Source organism: Nannospalax galili, unplaced genomic scaffold, assembly GCF_000622305.1.
Source record: "Nannospalax galili isolate Female #2095 unplaced genomic scaffold, S.galili_v1.0 scaffold1918, whole genome shotgun sequence".
Classification (NCBI taxonomy): domain Eukaryota; kingdom Metazoa; phylum Chordata; class Mammalia; order Rodentia; family Spalacidae; genus Nannospalax; species Nannospalax galili.
Window position 1 is genome coordinate 19,805 of NW_008340676.1, and position 25,751 is coordinate 45,555.

Here is a 25,751-nt window from a genome sequence, read left to right on the forward strand (position 1 = left end):
GCCTGCCTCTGCCTCCCGAGTGCTGGGATTAAAGGCATGCACCACCACGCCCAGCTAGAATCGATTTTGTATCAGAAAAATACTCCAGCCATTTGTAGGTATACTGAACCAGATCACTCCAATTCACACTGTAATTACAAAATCCCTTTATCTTCATTCCTGCAAAAAGTATCATGTTTATTTTCTTCTTCAAACATAATTCAGGAAACCATATGAAGCAGGAAATGAAATAAAGATGGTAACTCTCTACCAAGTAGAAGTCCAAAAGAATTCTAGCATCCTATTCTCTTCTCTTCTGGACTCCAGTCAGTTCCCAGATATAACAAATTAATGTCTCTAATTTCACTGTAGCCCGTGGGTTCTGTGAGGGGTGAAATCATGCTTGAATTAGCTATGTATCCCACTGCCTTGTATAGTGCCTGTTGCAGTGAACTGCTCACGAAATGGTTACTGGTTAGCTCTCTCCTCTTCAGCTGAGTACCCAGGGGACCTTACCTCTCTCTTGAAGAGAACATGAGGCTGAGGCACAGCCAACAGAAGCCCTGGTCCCTAGAGGACAGCACAGCTGAAGCCCTGCTTGAGCAATGCTGTACCAGTATCCCCAGTTGCAGAGGAGGTTTCAACCATTTTCCTTATTGTTTTCCCCAGGAGTAACTTACTGGCTGATGTCTCTGCATCAGGGAATGTCAGGACCCCCTTTTCTGAAATTTGATCCATCACAGGCCAGGGATCAGTGTCATAACAGAAGCCTGGACTTGCCTCTGGGCAAAGGAACATAGAGACTCTGATTCTGAGCAGTCAGATGAGTCTTTTCTTGTAAAGATTTATCATTATTATTATTATTATTATTATTATTATTATTATTATTTTGCTGTTGTTTTTGAGACAGGGTCTCCCTGTAGGCCCAGCTAGCCTGAAACTTGCTATGTAGACCAGACTGGCCTCAAACTCAGAGAGATCCGCCTGCCTCTGTCTCCCAAGTGCTGGGATTAAAGGTGTGTGCCACCATGCCTGGCTTATCATTATTTTAAAGATTTATTTTTATTTGTGGAGAGAGAGAGAGAGAATGAGAGTGCAGTGCCTCAGAGATGGGAGTTACAGTTGGTTGTGAGCTGCCCACGTTGGACACTGGGCACCCAACTCTGGTCCCCTGGAAGCCTTGTTAACTGCTGAGTCATCTTTCCAGCCCTGAGTCTTCCCTTCCTGGAACAATGTCTATTGCAAGGGGCCTGAACAGAGGCCAGAATGTGATGCTGGATGCATTCCCCCTTAGCATGAAGAGGAGTGCCACTTCACAACAGTGTAAATGATATCAGAGGACCCATCCAGTAATGTAACGTTTGAATTTCTGCCAGGACTCTTTGAGAACTTCCTATTTATGGGCTGATTTTTTTTTGTTGTTGTTGATCAAGTCCCCTGTAGCCCAGGATGGTCTGGAGCTAGCTGTGTAGCTGAGAGTGACCTTGAACTCCTGATCTTCCTGCCTCCATCTTTGGAGTGTAGGGATTACAGGCATGGTATGCCATCATTCCCTGTTTTGTGTGGTGGGGATCAAACCTAGGACTGTGTGTGCTGGGCAACTGGGCTATATTTCTAACTCCATAATGCCAATCTTATTTCCTAGTATTATAGGGGCACAGGGAAGCAACTAGTCCATGTAGGAGTGCAAATTAAATTCTAGACCCCAAAGAAAAATCGGTAGGTTTCGGCATGTTTGTGAGGGCAAGAATTCAAAAGGGTCTCCTGGGGCTGACACTACAGAGAGGGTCACAGAATTTTTCCTCCATACAATTTGGTTAATTTGGGAACATAAAGAGAAACATGTTCATTCTAGAAGTGTTAAACTTTTCTTTCATTTGTTCTTAACTTTTTCTGACTGAAGAGAACTTCCTGCAGCAGTCTTAACATCATCCAAAATGACCCCCATTGTCTCTTCCTTATCCAAGGACCCATGGGATGAGCAGAGAGGGAGGCCCAAAGTGGACTTGACCAAATTTCACTCACTAACTTCATTTAATTTGTCACTTTAAAAAAGCTGATCAGTTAAGACCCTGTCCCCTCCTTGGTAGGTAGGCAAGGCTATTTTTGGGTTGGGTTAAATCTATCTAAACAGAACTCCCACTGAATACTTACCCTTTTCTTCTGGGGATTGTAGCCATTCCTGTTTGCAAAATCAAGACAATCACAGTGGCACATTTTCCCAAATCTTTGGCTGTATTGCAATGGTTGTTTCATTTTGTAATCTCCAACTAAACATTTCCTAACCATGGATTAACAATATAGGTACTGACTGCTTTCTTTTAACAGTATTTATCCAACATAACAAAATAAACTGCAATTTGTTATACTTTTTTTTACAAAACATTTTATAAATATTTTTACAAAATGTATACAAAGCAATTTCAAGTGAGGCATACTATACAAATGAAGGTATTTAAGCAAATAAAGCCCACACCACACTGACAGCGAGTGACGCGTCCTCTTTAAGTCAAGTCAGTCTGTAAGGCCTCCCTAATCTAACAGAGTCTACTAAATTCTTCAGAGCTAAAATATTTCTTTTTTCGTAATTGCCAGTTTAAAATTTGCTTTATCTTTAGGCAGTACTTAGGACACAGAAAATCAAATTCATAATAACAAATTCACACTTTTCCACAACAACAAACGGATTTTAAAAAAAAGAGAAAATGATTTTTGTTTACTGAGTACAAGTAGCTCTAAAACTTAACTGGCTAATGAACCTGAACAAGCAAATAGTGACCACCAAGGCTGAGCTGTCTTACCCTTTGCCACAGGGAGCTCGATATGTGAGTTATGACCCATGTGCGTGTAACCTAATCACAGAAGTAAAATAACATTTTGTAATCTTCGTTTTTCATTATCTAAAGTCTTTCCTCCATAAAAAGTAAACTTACATACCAGGACATAAAAATTTACATGTTTCATTTTGGTTAAGTTAGGCTCTCTATTTGTAGAACCAATGTTAGGGGCTTACAACCCCCTGGGAGATGGCACAGAAAAGCTAGGATTGGGGTAGCGGGACAGGAGGGGGCGGGAGGTGACAAATGTACACCAGACTTTTCACGTCTCTTAAGAATTTCACTGATTTGCAACATAAATATAATATAACTCATTAGCAGCCGCTTGTAGGCTTCTGGGGGCCATCTTGAATTAGGGGAGTGTGAGCCTATGAAAAGAGCTTGTGAAATTAAAGGGATCAGGGTAGACCGTTAACCCAGGGTGGCCCGAACAGAAAGTTCCAACTGGTAATACCAACTCATCTTGCTAATGCGTTATAATATAGGAAGGAGAGGAAGTTTGCAACTTGAACATTGGCACAGATAAGGAAAAAATGGCAACCCTAAGATGGTCCAGATTTTCCTATTTCAACTGGCTGGGTTGTAGGTAGGAGAAGGTACATTGCTCTTTTGAAGACTGGCTGTCTCACAAGATTTCTTTGTGCAGTAGGACTGAGAGGGTGGGGGTACAGGTCTTCTGTTGATGAACTGTTTTTGAGACAGGTTTGCACTATGTAGCCCAAGCTGGCCTTGAACTCATGACCCTCCTGCCTCAGCCACCCAAGTGCTGGGATTACAGGTGTGCTTCACCATGCCTATTGTCTCTGTGTGTATGTTTTTTTTTTTGTTTTTTTGTTTTTTTTTTTTTACATCAGAAGCCTTCCTTTCCATTGCAGGCCAATCTGGAAAAGGAATGCTCGACATGATGACGGAGGGGGGCAACCTCATTCTGGGGATATGTTGAAGTGAAACCAGTGGATGCCTCTCTACAGCCAGGGAGATGAGCAAGGTAACTGAGTGACTACATGCTCACAGTAAGCAAAAGGACCTCTGAATGCCACTGGCTCTCACAGATGTGCAGGCGTGGTGGGAGGAGGGTATGCAAACACATAAGACCACTATGTGACTTTCCCAACAATGGCTGCTGTGACACTGAGCATCAAAGAAGTGACAGAAATGTCACAACCTGGGACAGGTCCACAGGAAAGGAAAATGGGGAATACTCCCTGAAAAGAAACATAAATAAATAAAGCAGTAAGCCATGCTCACTAACATGAAGAGAACCAGACACAAACTGGGCTGGGCCTCTTAGTGGGACTCTGGGGTCTCAGGTCTTTCCTTCAATGATGGGCTGGCTGGTTACCTTTGGTTTATCTGTGGTTTGGTAATGGCCGCTGCCAGGGGTGACTACTGTTCTCAGACAACAAGAAGAAACATAAACAAGGCCAAAGTCCCCTTATAGAGTTTAAACTGAAAAATTTCAACATAGTTTTCAAGTGAAAGTGCTTCTCGATGCTTGGCTATTTGTTGAGGGTGAGGAGACAAAGAGAGGTGAAACAAAACAGAACCCAGCAACAACCAAATACACACACTGTTTGTTGACTCTACCCAATTATAAAATGCAAAACTCTTTTTTTTTTCCTCAATAGTAAACATATATATGCTTTTACATATATACATATTGTAATCCTTGTGGCTCCATCTGGCCTCCCCAGTACACTGTACCTTTTAAATAGTTTCCATTTCTCTTTGTTTAGCTTAGTGAAGTTATTTCAAGTTACCCTGCTGCAAGTAGGAACTTTCTCTAGATGGAATCACCACATGGAGGTGCTGGAAAGCAGGAGGTTTTGCTTCAGCAGAGTGTAGAAAAGTATTCTGATATTCAAGAGGGAAGGCCTACAGTGCCCTGCTAATGAGCTGCTTAGGTCAGGGCTGGGGGTTCCCAGGCAGAGCAGCTGGCTACCTGAGGCTCAGACAGAGCCAAGCAGGGAGGAGTCATGGTGATCTTCCCTTAACATATATTCCCTCCCCCCAAAATAAAAAAACAAAAACAACAACAACAAAAAACCCCATGAATTTGGAGCTGTTGTGAGATAGTCTTTTAAAAAGTAGCTTCTATCAGTCCTGTGTGAGTTTTCTTTAATAAGTCTATTCTTTTCAAATGACTTATGATTGTCAAAATTTTACCCAGGGCCAAGTGTACTGTGGGCTCATTGTGTGACAGTGTTTAAAATAATAATAAAAAACTCCCACAAAACAAACAAAACAAAACAAAAAAAATGACCATAAGCACTTTCATAACACTTGAAATGTGTAGGGCCTAGCAGACTGCTCTCTAGCAGGGAGTTTTACTAAAGTGTCTCCCTTTAACCGCCACCATGAGTATTGCTCTTAAACAAAGAACAGGATAGAGATCAGGAAGAATGACCTGCGATGAAGGACCGAGCCCGCTGGAGACAGGAGACCGGTCTCATTTGCTGTTGCCAGGAGAGAATGTAACTTGTCCAGGGTGGGATCTGGGGTGGGAAAGGACGTTTACTATTAACACTCTAGGATACTATTTACAGCTGCTTCTAAAATGGAGTCCGTTTCTACAACACCTTCACTGTGGTCCGGGATGAACTTTTCCAGGCAGTTTTCCTGGGAAGCCATTGGAGAGAAGTTGGGGAAGTCTAACTCCATGCCGCTCGCCGCCGGGTCGTTCTGCGGCTGCCGCCCGGCCTTTTTGAGTTCCAAGATGTTCTTAAAGGTCGTCTCCAGACTCTTAGTGAGCTGGAGATCCGGCTGGGGCTCGCCCGACCCTTTCATGATGTCTGTGTGTAAAACTTCATTCTTTGGAGAGCTCCTCGGAGCCTTGTCCTGGAAAGATTCGCTGCCCGGCATCTCCAGGTGCGAGTTGCCCAGGACTCCAGGGAGCTTGCCGTCGCACCCGTGGTCCGGCCTGCATGAGGCCTTGCGGTGGCCCTCGGGGCCCGGGGAGCACCCGCTGGCCTTCGGGGGGTCCCTCCGGCCGCCCTTGTCCTCGGGTGCGCCCCGGTACTGGACCGAGCCACCTTTGTCAAGCTTCAGTGTTCTACCGTGGCCTTCCGTTTTCTTGGAAACGTTTCCCTCTGCAGAGACCACGATGTGATTAGGCACTAGATGAAACTGGTCATGATTCGTTGGCTCTGCCATGCCCGGCTTGGCTGGGTCTCTGCTTTGGGCCTTGGGTGCATGATGGAGCGAGCTGCTGGCTTTGCTGCCCGGCCGGTCACTCCTGTCCAGCGGTGTCTCGGGCGCAGCTTCCTCAAGTTTGAAGGAACAACAGAAATCGGCCTGAAAACCCTCTGGAAGTGAGACCAGAAAGCGCTTCAGTGGACCAGCGTGGACCAGGAGAGACCCTCGGTGGACTGCAAGGCAGACCCTGCTGACCACGCCCCTTTCTGGCCCCTCCCCTTTCTGCTTAGCCCCGCCCAAGGTCAATCAATTCCACAGAGAATACCTTACCAAGGCACATCTCAAAGAACCAAGGCTCTGGAGACAGCTTCCACATGGGAAGCTTAATGCAGGGTTTGGTGCATGCGAGACAAGCACTCCACCACATCAGCTATATCCTCAACCCTTCTTTTCTCTCTCTTTCTCTCTCTCTCTCTCTCTCTCTCTCTCTCTCTCTCTCTCTCTCTGTCTTTTTGAGACAGTAACCCCAGCTAGCCTGGAACTCACTATGTAGACCAAGCTGGCCTTGAACTCACAAAGATCCACCTGCCTCTGCCTCCCAAGTGCTGGGATTAGAGGCGTGTGCCACCACGCCCAGCGTCTTCCTTTTTCTTTTACAAATGAACTGCTTTGGAAATAGAGGTGCTGGTATCAACCCACTTTCCTCAGAGCAGAGCGGCCTAGGATGGGGCTTTGTGGCAAAGTGAACAGACACACCTACTTGTCTCTGGGGTCATGGCACTCAGAGACAGGTGTGAGGGAGCCATCGTAAAACGAATGGCCGGAACACAAGCAGATGCTGCTTTGAAGGACAGCCGGGTGTGGAGGGGAACCCTGTCTGAGAGTGAGTGCTGAGCCCCACCAGGCTCTGGGAGCCAGCAAGAGAGAAGTGTCTGTGAGAATGTAGAGACTACAGCTGCTGTCAGGCATGGCCCAAGAAGGGCTAACTCTGCAAGTAATGAAGCACTAATTGAGCCTACAACCCAAAGTGATGCCCAGAGCAAACATGGATCTGTTCACCAAATCTCAAAATGGGAGCAAAAGGGGATAGAGGGTAAAACCTGAAAAGAAGGTTCCAACAGGCACTGCCAGAGCAGGTGCTGCAGAGGAGAATGGGGTGCAGGCTCCACTCCTGGGGTGCTGAGGGCTGAATATCACAAGCAAGTTCTCCAAAGGGCAGATTTCAGCTTCTCAGAAAAAGGGACAGAAATAGAGCTTCTGCTGTTTTCCCCTCTGCAAAGCTGTGAGGCTCTCCCTATGTACAGAGCATTTCTTTCAGATTCGTCCATCAGACTGTTAGGCAGTACATTGTGTTTGTAAATTTCCGGAGCCACAGGGCACCCAAGGCAGAACTTTAATATTTCGGTATCAGAAAAGATATTGGGATAGCTAGGCCTGGTGGCTTAGGGCTGTAATTCCAGAACTTGGGAGGCTGAGGCAGGTGGACTGTCATGAGTTCAAAGCCAGCCTGAACTACATAGTGAGTCCCAGCACAGCTTGGGCTGCAGAGTGAGACCTGGTCTCAAAAACCAAAAATGAGCCAAGCGTGGTGGTGCACGCCTTTAATTCCAGCACTCAAGGCAGGCAGGTGGATCTCTGTGAATTCAAGGCCAGCCTGGCCTACATAGTGAGTTCCAGGCCATTTGCAGCTATAGGGTGACCCAGTCTCAAAAAGACCAACAAACAAACAAACAACAACAAAAAAACCCTAAAAATGAACAGAAAGGGAAAAAAAAGACAAGATGTTGTGGAAAATCTTGTGACTGATTTTGCCTTTTGCCTTACATACTTATCATGCTGGAATGCTATTACTTCTAATGGGGCATCTGGCCCGCTAGAGTGTAATAGGATACTAGTCTGCCATGCTAATAAGGGATCCCATATGCTGTGTTGTGATTGGACTATTACCCTTATATAAGCCCATACTTTCTTGCAACAAAGCAGATCTGTGTCACTGAACCTGGTCTCCTGTGCCTGAATGTGGCGATGCTGGCGCAGACTCCTCACCAGCCCTGGGGTCCATACCAGATGACTGATCAGAGGAACTAAAAGAGCAGGAGAGTGGCCATAGCCGGAGAGCAGCCACAGCCAGCGACCACAACAAGATGTTGGGGAAATGAGAATAAAGTCATAGAAAAACAACAGTCCAACAGTAAGGGCTGACTCAGCTAAATTATCAGCTAATATATTCAGATATTATTCTGAAGGTCATAGAAATATAAATATTTCTGGGGCTAGAGAGATGGCTCAACAGTTAGGAGCACATACTGCTCTTGCAGAGGACCCAATTCAGTTCCCAGCACCCACACTGGGTGATTCACACCACCTGTAACCTCAGTTCGGGGGGATTCACTGCTTCTGACCTCCGAGGATACCTGTACTCATGTGCACATGCCCCTGCCTCCAATTAAAAATTTAGAAAATATGGGTGAGAATGAGCCGATCTTTTTAGTGATGGACTCTACATAGACTGACCAGATCCCAGTGGATGAACTTGCACTGAGAGCCATCTGGGGACACTAACACTAACACTGGGGACACTTTACATGGTAGGCCTTAACACAAATGACAAGAAGGTATGAACTCCAGTGAGGGAGGCCATGGGAGGATGCCAAAGGGTCAGGGGGTATAAAGATGATTTTCTGTATGAAATACACAAAAATTCAGTAAAACATTTTTTAAAAATTTAGAAAATAGAAAAGGGCATATTTTGGGACAAACTTAAAATGAATGCAGTTGGTAGGAAATTGATGGATGAGAGAAAAAGCTTCCACAGAGCATTACAACTTCCTGGCCTATGGTTAGGGACAACGCTTTACTGCAGTTTTCCTCCTGACTGTGGTTTGCAAATAGCAAGAGCTTTAATAATGTGATGAGAAACCTTTGGGCTTAATTTAGTTCTCAAAGCCTAGAAAAGACAGGATTTGAAGTTTACAATGGGGAAAAACAATCACTTAACTAAAATTCTAGTTTGGATTTTATAGACTAGAGACATTCTGGTTGTGTTCATAATCAACTGCGGTTTGTTTGTTTTTGCCTCATACAATTCATACTGCACCTCTTGGAGCCACCAAGGGTCAGTTCACACTGGCTCCCTAGAGGCTCCACACATGGAACTGTGGCAGCAGCTTTCCCCTGCTTGCACGCTGATAGTTCTTACCAGGGTCGACAAGTGCCAGACGCTTGTCCCGAGACAGGGAAGCTCTTTCCTCCTGGTTGAACATTCTGTCAATCATCACCATCTCAGCAGAGGGGTTGATTCTCTGAAAAGGAGAGAAGCCAGTCACTTCACAGGCCTTTGATTTAGTGAAATAATCAGAAGTGAGAATTCAGTGTCTAGATTCTGGTCCTGTCCTATCTAGTCACATGTGTCCTGCTCACATTGGATGCTTTTTTAAAAATGTGTGGTTAAGACAGGGTCTCATGGAGCCCAGGCTGGCCTCAAACTTGTGGCAATCCTCCCGCCTCAGAACCCCAATTGCTGAGATTATAGACATGAGCCACCACACCTGGCTGGAAGCAGCCCCTTCTCAAAAGACAGAGCCGTTATTTTTTGATGTCTTAGAGTTTTAATTCAGAAATGGTTATCAATATGGAAAAATGATCACAGACATTGATAGCACAACCTTAAGTAGATATATAAAAGAACATATATATTTGTTAGTAAATATATATATACATACAAATTCATACTATGTTGTATATTTAAAAATTTTAAAGAATTTTATTAAAATTGTGTGTATGTGTGTGTGTGTGTGTGTGTGTCTCTGAGGCCAGCAGCAGAGGTGTCAGATCCCCCTGGAGCTGAAGTTACAGGCCTGACATAGGTGCTGTGAACTGAACTTGGGTCCTCTGCAAGAACAGTACACACTCTTAACTGTTGAGCCATCTCTTTAGGCCCCAAGGTTCCTTTTTGAAGTTGATCTTATATAAAAAATACCTCTCAAGAGACTAATTTTCAGATTAAAGCCTGTATGATTTTATAATTATTTTGAAAAAAATCTCAAAATAGTTTTGGTTTTCTCATTATTTCCTGATTAAATGGTGCTTCAAAATGAATTTTCTGTTTTTGTCTTTTTTTTTTTTTTTGGTCATTTTGAGACAGGATCTCCCTGTAGCTCCAGCTGGCCTAGAACTCATTATGTAGACCAGGCTGGCCTTGATCTCACAGAGATCTGCCTGCCTCTGCCTTCTGAGAGCTAAGATTCAAGGTGTGTGCCACCATGCCCAGCTTGAAACTAACTTTTAAGAAAATTTTTAGGTGCTAGGTAGGGATCAAACCCAGGGCCTTGTCTATGCTAAGCAGGTACTCTACCACTGAGCCATATCCCTAACCCCAAAATAATTTTACTTTCTATTTGGGGTGATGAAATGGTATGGAGTTAGACAGTGGCAGCGGCTGTACAAACTCATATATAATATACATTCACTTTAAAATTAAATGTGAACTTTACGGTCTATTATCTCTCAAAAAACCCACCAGGACTGACAAGATGGTTCAGTGGGTAAAAGTGCTGCCACACAAACGGGATAACTTGAGCCCCATTCCTGGAACCCACTGCAGAAAGAGAGAACTGAGTTCCAAAAGTTGTCCTCTGACCACTACATACATGCAGGGTCATACATGCTGTGGCATTAACATGCATGCACACACTCCACACACACACACAACAGTAATAAATACTAATGACAAACAACCCTGAACTAATCCTCACACTGTCATTGGCTGGTCTTTTCCATCCAATATTATTCTGAACAATGACCTCTGCTAGTGCCTCCTGTCTTCCTCCACATCTCCTCGCACCGTCCTCCCACATCTCTGGACTGGTAAAGGCAGCAGGTGGCAGCAGAATGGACCATCTCAGATAGCTCTGCTCCTGACTCTGCCAGCTTATTAGCTGTATGCTCTTAGATCAGTTACTGAACTGAAGCCCAGGTTGGCTTGTTTGCTTTGTGTTACTCTGTTTTGAGACAATGTCTCAACACGTAGTTAAGCCTGGCCTTGAATGTGCTATGTACCAGGCTGGCCTCTAACTCCTGATGCTCTTCCTGCCTCAGCTGTCCCATACTGGGATGACAGGACGTGTTACCACACCCGATTTTATTTTTAAAAAGTGATTTGTGGGGCTGGAAAGATGGCTCAGCAGTTAAGACACTGACTGCTTTTGCAGAGGACCCGGTTAGATTCCCAGCACCAACATGGCAGCTATGAACTGTCCTTAACTCCAATTCCAGGGGAAACCAAAGCCCTCTTCTGACCTCTGCGACACTGCATGACACAGGTGCACTCACATACATGCAGACAATAAAATAAAAATAGTAAATAAAGGCCGGGTGTGGTGGTACACGCCTTTAATCCCAGTACTTGGGAGGCAGAGGCAGGTGGATCTCTGTGAGTTTGAGGCCAGCCTGGTCTCCATGGTGAATCCAGGACAGCTGGGGCTACAGGGAGACCCTGTCTCAAAAAGAACAACAACAACAAAAAAAACTTAAAAAGTGATGTGGGGGGGGTGCGGGGGGGCAGGTGTAGGTATGTGTGGGTGTGCAGATAGAGGCCAGAGGGCCAATCTTCCTCTATTATTCTCTACCTTATTTATTTTTAAATTTTATTTATTTGTATTTTATATGTATGAGTGTATTGCCTGCATGTGTATAAGTGCACCTGTGTCATGCAATGCCCACAGAGGCCAGAAGGTGGCATTGGATTCCTTGGAACTGGAGTTATGAACAGTTGGCTGCCATGTGGGTGCTGGGAATCGAACCCGAGTCTTCTGCAAGAGCAGTCAGTGCTCTTAACTGCTGAGCTATCTCTCCAGCCCACTATTTATTATTTTTATTTTTTAATTTTTTAAATTTTTTAATTTTTTTCGTCTTTTTGAGACCTGTAGCCCCAGCTGTCCTGGAACTCACTATGTAGACCAAGGCTGTTCTTGAACTCACAGAGATCCGCCTGCCTCTGCCTCCCGAGTGCTGGGATTAAGGGCGTGTGCCACAACGCCCGGCTATTTATTATTTTTAAAACAGGGTCTTTCACTGAAACTGGAGATCACTGATTGGCTATGCTGGTTGGTCAGCAAACCCTAGGGTTCTGCCCATTTCTGATCCCCCAGCAGTGGGATTACATGGGCATGCCACCATGCCTAACTTTTACATCGGTATTGGGGATCTGAATTTAGGGCCCCACTTTATACACTGAGCTATCTCTCTAGTCCTAAAGTATTTTAACTGATAAATATACAAAATTAGCACATATTAATGGGGATGTATTTCTTTTTCTTTTCGTCTTTTTAAAAAAATTTTATTATTTTTATTTTATGTGTATGAGTGTATTGGCTGCATTTACGTGAGTGCACCTGTGTCCTGCAATGTTGCAGAGGTCAGAAGAGGGCTTTGGATTCCCCTGGAACTGGAGTTAAGGATGGTGGTTTGTAGTCGCCATGTGGGTGCTGGGAATCGAACCCAGGTCCTCTGTAAGAGCAGTCAGTTCTTTTAACCACTGAGCCCTCTCTCCAGCCCCTCTTTTCGTCTTTTTGAGACAGGTCTCCCTGTAGCAGAAGCTGTCCTGGAACTCACTATGTAGACCAGGCTGGCCTTGAACTCACAGAGATCTGCCTGCCTCTGCCTCCCGAGTGCTGGGATTAGGATGTGCTATTTCAATTTCTTTAGGCATGTACTATTTCTTTTCTTTTCGTTTTTTTTTAAAGCTTTTCTGATGCTTTTCATTATTATGGAACATAACACCTGCAATGTGTACAAAGAAACGAGGGGTCAGGGAGGACATCAAGCTGGGAAAGGCTGATGTCCAGTTCATTTCTTTCTTCTTGTCCTTCTCATTCTAGGCCAGGATCATCATGAGTTTTCTGAAGAGTGTAACAAAATCTAAGAAGAGATCAACGCAGTGCCAGATATAATCCTTATCTCCATTTCAGCCTTTTCAATAATGAGTTGAGTATCAAAGAGGACAAAGCCACATATGACCGCCAACCCCATGTACAGGTTTTCCTGGAATAGCCAAATGGATCCAAAGAATAGGTTCCCCAGAGAAGACAAGAACATCAGGCTCATAGCTGACATCAAAATACCTCCCAGAAAGAGGTAGCTCCGGCACCTGTCATAGAGTGTGCTTAGGCTGAAGCAGGTGAAGATTATAGCTGTGCCCATGAAGGCGTTGGGGAGGATGCTGGGATTGATAGCAATGCACAACTCCAGAGCGGGGCCCAGGCCAACTCCTGTAAGGAAAGCAAATCCAGCGAGCAGTCCCAGTCTTTTCTGTTCTGTTTCATGGCTATGAGGTGTTGTCATCAGCCAAATCATCAAGCCCAAGGAGACCAAGGCAGAGAGCAAGGCAGTCCGAATGAAGTGCGTGACCACATGGACATAGGCCCCTGCAGCCACCACAAACATACAGAGTGCAAAACTGGCATAGACCTTCTTCAGGTGCTGCTGTGTCAAGGGGGTTATGTGGGAAAATTTTAAGAGGGCATCAAAGTTGATCTTCTGATCAAATATGTTCATGGTTCCAGAGTCTGCTCAGCACAGCCTCCACTAATAGGTGGGGACACAGCTCAGTGGTAAGAGTGCTTTCTTATCATGTACAAGGCCCTGCATTCATGCCCAGCACTTCCTAGCCTGCCTCTCAAGAGCCTCTCTGCTACCAACACTGGATGTGCTCTGAGCCTTTTTTTCATTTTAAAAAAATATTTTATTTATTTTTATGTGTATGCGTGTATTGTCTGTGTGTAGGTAAGTGCACCCATGTCATGCAGTGCCCATGGAGGACAGAAGAGACTGTCAGATCCCCTGGAACTGGAGTTACGGACAGTTCTTAGCTGCTATGTGGGTGCTGGGATTCGAACCCAGGTCTTCTGCAAGAACAACCAGTATTCTTAATGTCTGAGCCAGCTCTTCAGCCCCCAAAATATTTAATGTTTTATTATTTTTATTTTGTGTGTATAAGTGTATTGCCTACACGCATGTAAGTGCACCCATGTCATGCAATGCCTGAGGAAGTCAGAAGAGGGCATTGGATTCCCCTGGAACTGGAGTTACGAATGGTTGTTAGCCACCATGTGGGTACTGGGAATTGAACCCAGGTCCTCTGTAAGAGCAGCCAGTGCTCTTAACTGCTGAGCCATTTCTCCAGCCCAGTTCTAGCTTTTAAAAAAACATTAATTAATTAATTAATTAATTTATTTACTTACTTACTTATTTATTTGAGGGTATATGTGCCACAGTAAATGTATGGAGGTCAAAGGACAACTTGCAGGAGCTGATTCTTTCCTTCCACATGAGTTCTAGGGAGCAAACTCAAGTACAGTCTTGGCAGCAAGCACCTTTATCTACTCAACCATCTCACTGGCCACTCTAGCTTTTTGAGAAACGCATCCACACTACCATCTACAGTCATAGTACTATGCAAATAGCACACTGGGGCTCCTGACTCCTGTGTAACTTCCACTCGGTCCTCAGTCACCAACCTTACCTACCTTTCCCAAACATGAATCTCCCCAGCCTCTAGGGACCACAATTCTCTTCACTTCTCTGAGTCCAACATTTTTAGATTCGAATGAGACCGTGTGATATTGGTTCTTCCGTGTCTGGCTTATTTCATTTAAGGATTCCTTATTTGTGGAACAAAACAGTATTGACTGTGATCTACCAAGTAAAGGTAGCAAATATCATTTATAGTGACATTTGCTACTGTCATTTGTAGTGAAAGCTAAGTGTAAAGTTTCCTCCAGCCTTAAATATCTGCTTTATAAACTATGTTCTGAGAATGGAATTCCTTTCTCTCTCTGGCTCAGCAGCCGTGGCCAGCTGAGCTGTAAAAGCATCTGTGTTTGGGAACACAATTTTACCATGGCGTCTTCGAGGAGCAGGAATCTGTATTTGTTCAGCATAGCTTGGGTCCTTTTTAGGAGCTGAGTGGCAACTTCCTCAAATTCATTGTCCACTTAAAAAAAAAAAGAGAAAAGTTGTAAGAGATACTAATCACCAAATTACTCTTCCATTTCCTGAGCCTGAGATGAACTAAATCCCCACCCAAACACATCCTCTGTGTGGCAAGCTCCCTTCTTAGGTAAGCCTTTCCTTGGTCAGGCACCATGCTGCCACATGGCTTTCCTGCACTGTCCGTTCTTTTCTTTTTTTAAGGAACTCAGATTTGTTTATTTATTCTTTATTCTTTATGTGTATGAGTGTTTTGCCTGTGTGTATGCAAGTGCACCCATGTTGTGCAATGCCTGTGGAGGCCAGAAGAGGGTGTCAGATCCCCTGATTGTTAGTCACCATGTGCCTGCTGGGATTTGAAACTTGGTCCTCTGCAAGAGCAGAGCCATCTCTCCAGCCATGAAAACTCATTTTAACACAGCCCAGGAAACCAACAGCATAATTCCTTTGCTATAGAGCAGATCATTAAATAGAGACTGATTAACTAGCTCCCAGGATTGAAGCCTCTAGTCCTTTCCAGAAGCAGGCCAAACTGAAATACATGAATCAGTGAAGTCTGACCATCCAGGTCTGGACGACCAATTCAATGTAAAGATACAAAACAGTTCAAGAAACATTGCAGGTCACGGTCTGTAGCTCTGGCCTTGGACTTTGAGTCTCCAAAGACTTCACATGTTCTAATCACTCTTCTCAGAGTCTCTGACCCTCTACTCTGGACCTCCCAGGGAAGTCCATGGATGGGGAGCTAGCACTGTACTCTGAGATCTCACCTTCAGGAGAGGGAAGTGGGTGGAATCTGGCCCTACCACGGGGCTTAGAGAGACAGCAGGTGCAGGCAGCAGGCTGGGTAGAGTTTGGGGTGTGAGAAGGGAGTGTACTCCCTAGTCCTCTGGTCAGTTCCCTGAATTTAGCCAATGCCATACAGTTGCTTTGGGACGCCAGATAATTTTTGGGGGGTGGGGTGGGAGGGAGTAGCTACCTTGTGACTAGCACTGATCAAACAGTTAAGAGCAGGGATCAAGTTCAGATGCACTACAAAGCCATCTCACTTGCAACCAGCAGCTCAAACTGGGCTGCCCATTCCCTGATGCCCACGTGTCAACAGGTCTGAGGCCTCTGGGGATCCCCTTCATAACATATTAAGAGAAGTCACAATTCTACCTCTGGGCTGGGGAACTGAGTACAACGGGAACAAGTTAGGTCTGTGGTGAGAAAACAACAGCCTGCCCCCAGCCGGGATGCCGTGCTCTTCTCTGAGGCTGTGTGGAGGGTAGCTGGGGTCACCACTGTGCCAGGGCTGCAGCTGTTTACCTTTCCTCAAGTCTTCCTCTGTGGGCATGGAGCCCTGGCACACGTGGTAGGACAGCAGTCTCTGCACCGCATCATTTAGTGATCGGAATTGGCTTTTGTCAGGTGTCACAGCATGGGCTTGGTCCCTCTGTAACTGCTGGAGGATGCTTTAAAAGGGAAATGGTGATGGTCAAGGTAAGGTCACATTAAGAAATCAAATCTCATCATGATGTTTATTAGCACACAAAGGAAATAAAGAATGCCATTTTATTGTTTCTTCTGTCTTATTCTGTGTATTATTACTATGGCCCTGACCTCAAATAGCGTTTCCATCAAGCATTATGTGTGGCACTCACAGAGAGTTGGGTAGTGGCTGGTGCTCGTGCAAACACTGCTAATCTAAATACAGGGGCTTAGCATGCTGCAAACTATGTTTCTCCTAAGAGAGACTTTGTCACTAGCGACAAAGAACTATTCTCCTTAGGAACAAAAGGGTGAGGAAGAGGATCAGCTCTATCTGGAATACTTCTAGGTCCTAATGGAAACAAACTCTAGGAAAAGATTTTCCAAGTACATTTTCTCTTTGTGTGTGGGTGTGGTCATGCACACATGCACCCATGCATATGTGTGGAGGTTAGAGGACAACTGGCAGGAGCTGGTTCTTTCCTTCTACCATGTGGTCATCAGTCTTAGAGGCATGCACCTTTACCAGCTCAGCCACTTTGCCAGCCCCACCTTGTTTTTTTTGAGACAGGGTTTTTCACTGGCTTAGAACTCACCAAAATAGGCTAGGCTGGCCAGCCAGTGATTCCTAGGGATCTGCCTGTCTCAAGGCCTCCTGGTGCTGGGATTAGAAGTACTCACTGCCATACTTGGCTCATTTTTACATAGATTCTGGGTATTGAACTCAGGTCCTCATGCTTGTATAGCAAGCACTTTACCAACTGAGCTATTTCCCTATCCCTCAAAGTACTTTTTAAAAGATAGACTGTGGCCGGGCGTGGTGGCGCATGCCTGTAGTCCCAGCACTTGGGAGGCAGAGGCGGGGGGGTCTCTGTGAGTTCAAGGCCAGCCTGGTCTACATAGTGAGGTCCAAGACAACTTGGGGTACAAGGAGAGCCTGTCTCAAAAAAAACAAAAAACAAAAAAAAAAAAAAAAAAAAAAAAAAAAAAAAGAGACTATGAACCAGGCATGATGGTGCACACCTTTAATCCCACAGAGGCAGAGGCAGGTGGATCTCTGTGAGTCTGAGGCCAGTTTGGTCTCCATAGTGAATCTAGGCCCACTGTGGCTACAGGGAGACCCTGTTTCAAAAAGACAAAAAAAAAAAAAAAAGACTATGTAGTTTGTAGTTCTGACTGGTTGGTCACTATGCAGACCAGGCAGGCCAAAACTGACAGAAAACCACCTGCCTCTGCTTTTTGAGTGCTGGGATTAAAGGTGTGCACTACCACGCCTGGTTGCCAAAGTACATTTTTGAAAAGGATATAAACTCATAAGTGTAACCTGAAGTATGTGGCAGAAGGCCAGGGATCCACAGAAAAATTGAAAGTTGGTTTTTCATTCCTAAGGGTAACTTACAAAGCTCCTTTAGTGAGTTGTTTGGCAGCAGGCCTTTTCTGTCCTCCGGAATGACTGTCCACCTAAAGAGAAAATATACCTTCTTATTTCTCTTTCACAGAAAAAAAGAGAAAAATGCAGTTATATTTAGATGTCATTATGTTCAAATGTTTTCCATTACATATTTCCATTAACATATTCTAAGATTTCAGAATGTGCCTGCTTAAAAACAAAATAAACAGGGGCTGGAGAGATAGCTCAGCGGTTAAGAATACTGGTTGTTCTTGCAGAAGACCTGGGTTCGAATCCCAGCACCCACATGGCAGCTAACAACTGTCCGTAACTCCAGTCCCAGGGGATCCGACAGCCTCTTCTGACCTCCGCAAGCATTGCATGACACGGGTGCACTTTATCTACATGCAGGCAATACATGCATACACATGAAATAAAAATAATAAAATTAAAAAAACAAAACAAAATAAACAAACAAGCACAGCACTCTCCATGTAGCAGAGAACTGGGTTACATTTACAGAAAATGGTACTGGGAGTTCCTTAAAAGGACTCAGCTTGAACTTTTTTTATTTTTTGTCTTTTTGAGACAGGGTCTCCCTGTAGCCCCAGCTGGCCTGGAACTCACTATGTAGACCAGGCTGGCCTTGAACTCAACAGAGATCCACCTGCCTCTGCCTCCCGAGTGCTGGGATTAAAGGCGTGCGCCGCCATGCCTGGCTTTATTTATTTTTTAATTTTATGTGTATGAGTGTATTGCCTGCATGCATGCAAGTGCACCCACTCATTCAGTACCCACAGGGGCCAGAAGAGGGCATCAGATCTCCTGGAACTGGAATTAGCTGGTCTTTAGCTGCCATTTAGGTGCTGAGGGACTGAACCCAGGTCTCTGCAAAGAGCAGTTAGTGCTTTTAACCACTGAGCCATCTCTCCACTTTTTAAAATTACATTTTAATTAATTTTGTATGTGTATTATGGGCACAAAACCCATGGCACATGAGTGGAGGTCAGAGGACAACTTGTGGGAATTGGTTCTCTCCTACCACATAGGTTCCAGGGATCAAACTCAGGTCGTCAGGTCTGGCAGCAAGAACCTCTACCCCTTGAGCCAGCCTACATTACTATATTTGTTTTGTTTTTGTCTTTTGGCAACAGGGTCTCCCTGTCCCCCAGCTGGCCTGGACTCGCTATGCAGACTAGGCTGGCCTTGAACTCAGAGATCCGCCTGCCTCTGCCTCCCGAGTGCTGGGATTAAAGGTGTGTGCCACCACATATGGCCATCACTATACTGTGGGTTTTCTCTCTGCTTCCTTGGTTGTCTCCTTTGATGTACAGAAGCTTTTTAGTTTAATGAGGTCCCATTTTTTAATTCTTGCCCTTGTTTCCTGAGCAATTGATGTCCTGTTTAAAAATATGGAACGCTTCATGAATTTGCGTGTCATCCTTGCGCAGGGGCCATGCTAATCTTCTCTGTATCGTTCCAATTTTAGTATATGTGCTGCCGAAGCGAGCACCATCACTATATTTTTTAAGAACAAGTTTGTGGATATCAGCTCCATGAATACCACCTTCTAGGTATAAGTAAGGAAGTTCCCATCACACCCAGTGAGTGTATGATGTCATAGGTCACTTCTGACAGTATGCTGAGGAATCACATAGGCCTCTGTCAGAACTCAAGAACTGAGAATGCTAGTCAGGTTTTGACTGCAGCAACCTTCATGGAGTTCTTAACTGGTGAATTTGAGAGAGAAGCAATGAAAACTGAAAACAAAATGCCTTTTTTTTCCTTTTTAATACTAGTAGTTTGAATGCCTTAAGATTTATAGGCTAGGGGCTGGAGAGATGGCTCAGTGGTTAAGAATACTGGTTGTTTTTACAGAAGACCTGGGTTTGAATCCCAGCACCCACATGGCAGCTAACAACTGTCCATAACTCCAGTTCCAGGGGATCCAACAGCTTCTTCTGTCCTCTGCAGGCATTTTTATGGCATGGGTGCACTTACCTACACGCAGGCAATAAACATAATACATGCATACACATAAAATTGAAAAAAATAAAAATAAAAAAAGATTTACAGGCTAACGTTGGGTCAAAAGACCACAGAAATGGCTTACTTTGTACACTCCTTTGTCCTATTTACAAAAAAAAGAGAAGAAAACCCCCACAAAACAAACCTTTTACATCACTTTGACCTACTTGATTTTTGGTTTTGTTTTGTTTTGATACAGGGTCCCGTCTTGCTATGTACCCCTGGCTGGGTTGGACCTCCCTACACACACTGGGCTGGTGACAAATTTGTGGTAACAGACCTATTTGTGAAATGATGATGTCGGTGTGAGTCTATTTTGTCTTTTCCTCTTTGTAGTGCTGGGCATTGGACCCAGGGCCTTGTTCATGCCAGGCAAGTGCTTACTATCGAGCTACGATCCCATGATGGTTAATGTTGTCAACTTGCTAGAACCTAGAATCAAACAGTTCTCTACCTGCACAGTCGACTGGTTAGGAGATGATCCAACTGCCTTTTCCTGCTGTGGCTGTCCGGTTCCCAAGGATGCTGGCATAACTTTGCTTCCGGAATCTTGCCCTATTAGAATTAATACAGAAGATGTGTTTATGGGAAGCAGTAAATCAGTTCCATACTAAGAGCGATTTCTTTATGAATGCTGGAAGGAAGGGAGCAGGGGATACACATCTAGAAGCTCCAGAATCAGAGGTACAAGTTATTGAAGGCTGTGTAGGCAACAGACATAACCAACTTAAAACATGGTGATAAACAGTAGAATCAGCTCTCAAGTCCACAGCTGTCAGCACTTCAGAATCTCAGACTACAACTTCAGAAAGGAGGCCACTACAGGGGAATGTTTTAACTTTCATCTTTTTAAAGTAGTAAACTGATAAGAACAATTATGACACAATATTAGCCAAAAGGCTGAGGCACCATTTTCACTTGTACTATTGTGTCATGGCAGTGTTGAAAATCTTAGACAAGACAGATATAACCTAGGGTATTCTCAGATTGGGGAGTGAGGGTTCTAAACAGACATGTATATAGCAACATCATGAGGGTAATTACAAAGTTCTGTGTGCTCTGTACACCACAGTTCATTGTTTCTAAGAAGCACATTGCTTTCACATAATGTGTCATTTAGTTAGAAGTTTTTTCTTAGCAGTCACCAAATGATGTACTGCTCAGCTGATGGTACTCTACATCTGATGGAACTCTACAGTTTATGGAACTCTACAGCTGATGGAACTTTACAGCTGATGGAACTCCATATCTGATGGTACTCTACATTGATGGAACTCTACATGTGATGGAACTCTACAGCTGATGGTACTCTCTAGCTGATGGTACTCTCTAGCTGATGGTACTCTCTAGCTGATGGTACTCTCTAGCTGATGGTACTCTATAGCTGATGGAACTCTATAGCTGATGGAACTCTTCACCTGATGCTACTCTCTAGCTGATGGAACTCTATAGCTGATAGTACTCTGCAGCTGATGCAACACAGTCTATAGTTTGGGTGCAAAGGATACAAAGACAAGGAATAATCAGAGGGAAGGTGAGATTCAGTCAGAAGACTTTGTGAAAAATGAGGGAAGTGAGGAGAGCCTCCTCCTGAGTTGGGAGGACAGGGCAGACTGCAGAGAGACTGCAAAGGCTCCTGACCTGGCAGTGCTGCATTCAAGAGCCCAGGGATCTGTGTTTGCCTCAGGCCGTCTGTGGTCTTGGAAGTGGAAATGGGGGAGGTCTGGTTCAAACTCTTTTTCTGAGCCTGTGGAACATAGAACCAAGATAAATTTTAATTTCATTGTTATGAGTGTTAATAGATTACTCAAAAAAAGTGTTAATAGATTACTCAAAATATCAACTAAATGTATTTTTTGTTGTTTTCAGATTTATTATTTATGTGTATGTTGTGTGTATCTGAGTGAGTTTTATGTGCACTATATGCATACAGGAGCCAGAAGAGGGCAACGGATTTCCTGGAACTGGAGTTTTAGGGTGCTGTGAACTGACATGTAGGTGCTGGGAAATGAACCTGGGTCCTCTGCAATAGCAGTAAGTGCTCTTAACCTCTGAGTCATCTCTCCAGCTCCCTAAACTTAAAACAAAATTTACTTTTTTTTTTTTTTTTTTTTTGGTCTTTTTGAGACAGGGTTTCCCTGAAGACCCAGCTGTCCTGGAACTCACTATGTACACCAGGCTAGCCTTGAACTCACAGAGATCTGCCTGCCCGAGTGCTGGGATTAAAGGCGTGCACCACCACACCCGGCTCAAAATTTACTTTTTAATTATGTGTTTGTGTGTGTGTGCGCTTGTCTGTTAGTCTGTGTCTATGTATGGGTATGTACATGAGTACAAGTGCCTACAGAGGCCAGAAGAGGGTGTCAGATCACCCAGCGTTGGAGTCACAGGTGGTTATGAGCCACTCAACATGGGTGCTGGGAGCCAAACTTGGGTCTTCTGCGAGAACAGTAAGCGTTTTAACCACCAAGCCATTTCTCTAGCTCCCAAACCAAGTTTTTTTTTTCTTTAAGTTTTATGTATATGAGCATTTTGTCTGCATGTATGTAGTAAGTCTACCATGGGCATACACTGCCTGTGGACTCCAGAAGAGGGTGTTGGACCCCCTGCAACTGGAGTTACAGACACTTGTGCCACATGGGTACTGGGAACCAAACCTGCAACTGGAGTTACAGACACTTGTGCCACATGGGTACTGGGAATCAAACCTGGGTCCTCTGAAAGAGCAGCAAGTACTCTGAACTGCTGAGCCATCCCTACAGCCCCCAACCCAATTTCTTTTTATTATTGTTGTTATTATTTTCATTTTATGTGTGTGAGTCTATTGCCCGCATGTATGTAAGTACATCTGTGTTGTGCAATGCTGGAGGAGGTCAGAGAAGGGTGTTGGATTCCCCTAGAACTGGAGTTACGGATGGTTGTTAGCTGCCATGTGGGTGCTGGGAATCGAACCTGGATTCTCCTAAGAGCAGTGAGTGCTCTTAACTGATGGGGCATCTCTTCCGCCCATTCCAACCAAATTTCTTTTGTTCTTTTTCTTTTTGTCTTTTTGAGATAGGGTCTCTCTATAGCCCCAGCTATAGAACTTGCTGTGTAGACTGGGCTGGCCTCAAGCTCACAGAGGTCTGCCTGCCTCTGCCTCCAGAGTGTTGGGATTAAAGGCATGTGCCCCCATGCCTGGCCCAACCAAATTTCTTAATGTTTGCTTGGTATCACTTTTAAGTTAGATTGTAAAAGAAAAGAATACTTTAAAAACATTATTCTTGGGGGCTGGAGAGATGGTTCAATGGTGGGGATCTCTTGCTGCTATTCCAGGAGAACCAGGTTCAGTTCCTAGCACCCATGTCAGGCAGCTCGCAACCCCTTGGCTCCAGCTCCATGGGATCAGACACCCTCTTTTAGCTTCGGCAACCCTCCCCACCCCATGATATTCACTCACATAGACACACACACACACACACACACACACACATTCACATAAGAAAGGGAATTTGCAAAGTACATCTTTTAAAATCTCTACACTCATGGAACTCCCCCGCCTCCTTCCCTCCCTTTGACAGTGTCTCACTATGTAACCCTGATTGGCCTAGAACTCACTATGTAGACCAGGCTGGTCTGGCACTCAACTGAGATCCATCTGCTTCTGCCTCTGGAGTGCTGGGATTAAAAGATATGTGCTACTCTGCCCAACAAACACCAAATTTTCATGACACCATTCAATGGGGATGCTGATTTGATTCCAGACTATTTTCTTGCTCACGGGACTACTGCTGCTGGTGTCTGGGTGAAAAAGCTGCAGCTAGGAATTCAATGTCTAGCCTTGATAATTTGATATTGGACCTGCCAGGATATGATTTTTTTAAAAACAAAAAAGTTCTTAGTATTTTTATAAATGAAATCAATGTGGGGCTGGAGAGGTGGCTCAGGGGTTAAGAGCAGTAACTATTTTTTTAAATGAAAGAAAAATAAGTTTGATTATGATGAAGTTTGTAAGATCTTTTTCTAATATTTTACTTTATGTGTATGAGTGTATTGCCTGTATGTATGTGAGGGCACCTGTGTTGTGCAATGCCGTGGATGTCAGAAGAGGGCGTTGGATTCCCCTGAAACTGGAGTTAAGGACAGTTCATAGCCACCAGGTGGGGGCTGGAACTCGAACCTGGGTCCTCTGCAAGAGCAGTCGGTGCTCTTAACTGCTGAGCCATGTCTCTAGCCCCCCACTTACTATTCTTCCAGAGGATCAGGGTTCAATTCCCAGCACCCACTTGGAGGTTCTGTTGCCCCTTTCTGGACTTCATGGGCACTATATACATAGTAAAAATTCTGGCAAAGTACTTGTACAAATAAAAATAAAATGAAATCAATGTACTAATCAATTTCAGACATCCTTGATTAACTCTTGCTCTCATATGATTTTATACATTATACCCAGAAGGATGTTTAGACCATGAAGATCAAAATATTTTGTCTCAATTTACAATGATCCAGTTTTGTTTTATCCCATGTGTAAAACTAACTTTATCTCATATCATTGAGAGCTGAGAGTAGCAAATAAATGGAAAATGATTTTTTTTTTTTGGTCTTTTTGAGACAGGGTCTCCCTGTAGCCCCAGCTCTCCTGGAACTCACTATGTAGACCAGGCTGGCCTTGAACTCACAGAGATCCACCTGCGCCTCTGCCACTGGGTTACAGCCCTAGTCCCTTTCATTTAGAGGTAGGGTCTTGCAAAATTATTCAAGGTGACCTTGAACGCATTCTATAGCTTAAGCAAACCCTTGAAGTTTTGATCCTCCTGCATCAGCCTTACAAGGAGCCTGGATCTGTACAGGCATGTGCCAACAGGTCCTGATTTCTTTCTAGAAATAAGGAAGATGAACTGGATTGGATGATTAAGAACTAACAAATTCAGTCCAGCCTGGTGGTGCAGGCCTGTGATCCCAGCTACTTGGAAAGCTAAGACAAGATCACAATTTCAGCCTGGTGTGGTGGGGCACACCTTTAACTCCAGCACTGGGGAGGGAAAGGCAGCCTGTTTTACACAATGAGTTCCAGGCTAGCTGGGGCTATAGGGAAACCCTGTCTCAAAAAGACAAACCAAAACACCAAACCAAACCAACCAACCAACCAACCAAAAACCAAGATCAGAAGTTCAAGGCCAGCCTTGACTAAAGAGTGAGGTCAAGGTCACCCTGGGAAACTCAATGAGATCCTGTCTCAAAATAAAATGGAAAAAAAGAGGGTAGAAAATGCATCCCTACTGTGTTGGATTCTCCAGTACCACAAACAAAAAGCAACTAACTGGTTCCTCTTGGCCTTAAAAAAAATATGTTATCTCCATGATGTTTGGTCTTATTGTTATGTGGTGCTGGAGATGAACTCTGGGCATCTCACATGCTGGGTGAGTGCTCTATTGCTGAGCTATCGCTCCTGCTTTATAATGCTTTTTGTCTGTTTTTTTAAAAAAATGATGTGTAAGAGTATTATGCCTGCATGTATATAGGTGCACATGTGTGTGCAGTGTTCATGGAGGACAGAAGAGGGCGTAAGGATCCCTTGGAACTAGAGTTGCAGAGTGTTGTTAGCACATAGTAGGTGCTGGGAACCAAACCTGAGTTCTCTGCAAGAGCAGCTAGTGCTCTCAACCATTGAGCCATCTCTCCAGCCCCTTTATTTTGTGATATAGGGTGTCATGTACCTCAGGGTTCTGGTCTTGAACTTACTAAGTATCAGAGCCTGGCACTGAATTCCTGATCCTTCTACCTGCATCTCCCAAGTGCTGGCATTACAGGTCTATATCACCATGATTGGCTAATGCTTTTTTTGTTTACTTGTTAAAGATAAATTCTGCTATGCAGCCCAGGTTAGCCTGGAACTTACAATCCCTCCACCTCAGCCTTGGGCTCTTGGGTTCTGAAATTAT

General features: G+C 44.4%; 1 protein-coding gene, 2 non-coding genes and 1 pseudogene across 3 annotated transcripts in view; all 4 read right to left on the reverse strand.

Annotated features, from left to right (window-relative positions):
• Positions 1–2,193: 2,193 nt before the first annotated feature.
• The window catches only part of Bicral (BRD4 interacting chromatin remodeling complex associated protein like), a 94,360-nt gene continuing 70,802 nt past the window's right edge, over positions 2,194–25,751 (reverse strand). Inside the window, exons 6-12 of the mRNA XM_008835754.3 lie at positions 21,472–21,577; positions 20,285–20,385; positions 17,812–17,873; positions 16,251–16,396; positions 14,849–14,943; positions 9,151–9,253; positions 2,194–6,121 (exon numbers count right to left, since the gene is read on the reverse strand). Of these exons, the coding sequence (XP_008833976.1) occupies positions 5,337–6,121; positions 9,151–9,253; positions 14,849–14,943; positions 16,251–16,396; positions 17,812–17,873; positions 20,285–20,385; positions 21,472–21,577 (1,398 nt within the window). The 3' untranslated portion in view covers positions 2,194–5,336. The remainder of the gene's footprint in view (positions 6,122–9,150; positions 9,254–14,848; positions 14,944–16,250; positions 16,397–17,811; positions 17,874–20,284; positions 20,386–21,471; positions 21,578–25,751) is intronic.
• On the reverse strand, positions 12,801–13,651 carry LOC103736270 (annotated as a pseudogene).
• Positions 19,209–19,315, reverse strand: LOC115070797. Its single transcript, XR_003849926.1, has one exon. It is a non-coding gene; the product is annotated as a U6 spliceosomal RNA (small nuclear RNA).
• LOC115070798 lies at positions 24,265–24,393 on the reverse strand. Its single transcript, XR_003849927.1, has one exon. It is a non-coding gene; the product is annotated as a small nucleolar RNA SNORA20 (small nucleolar RNA).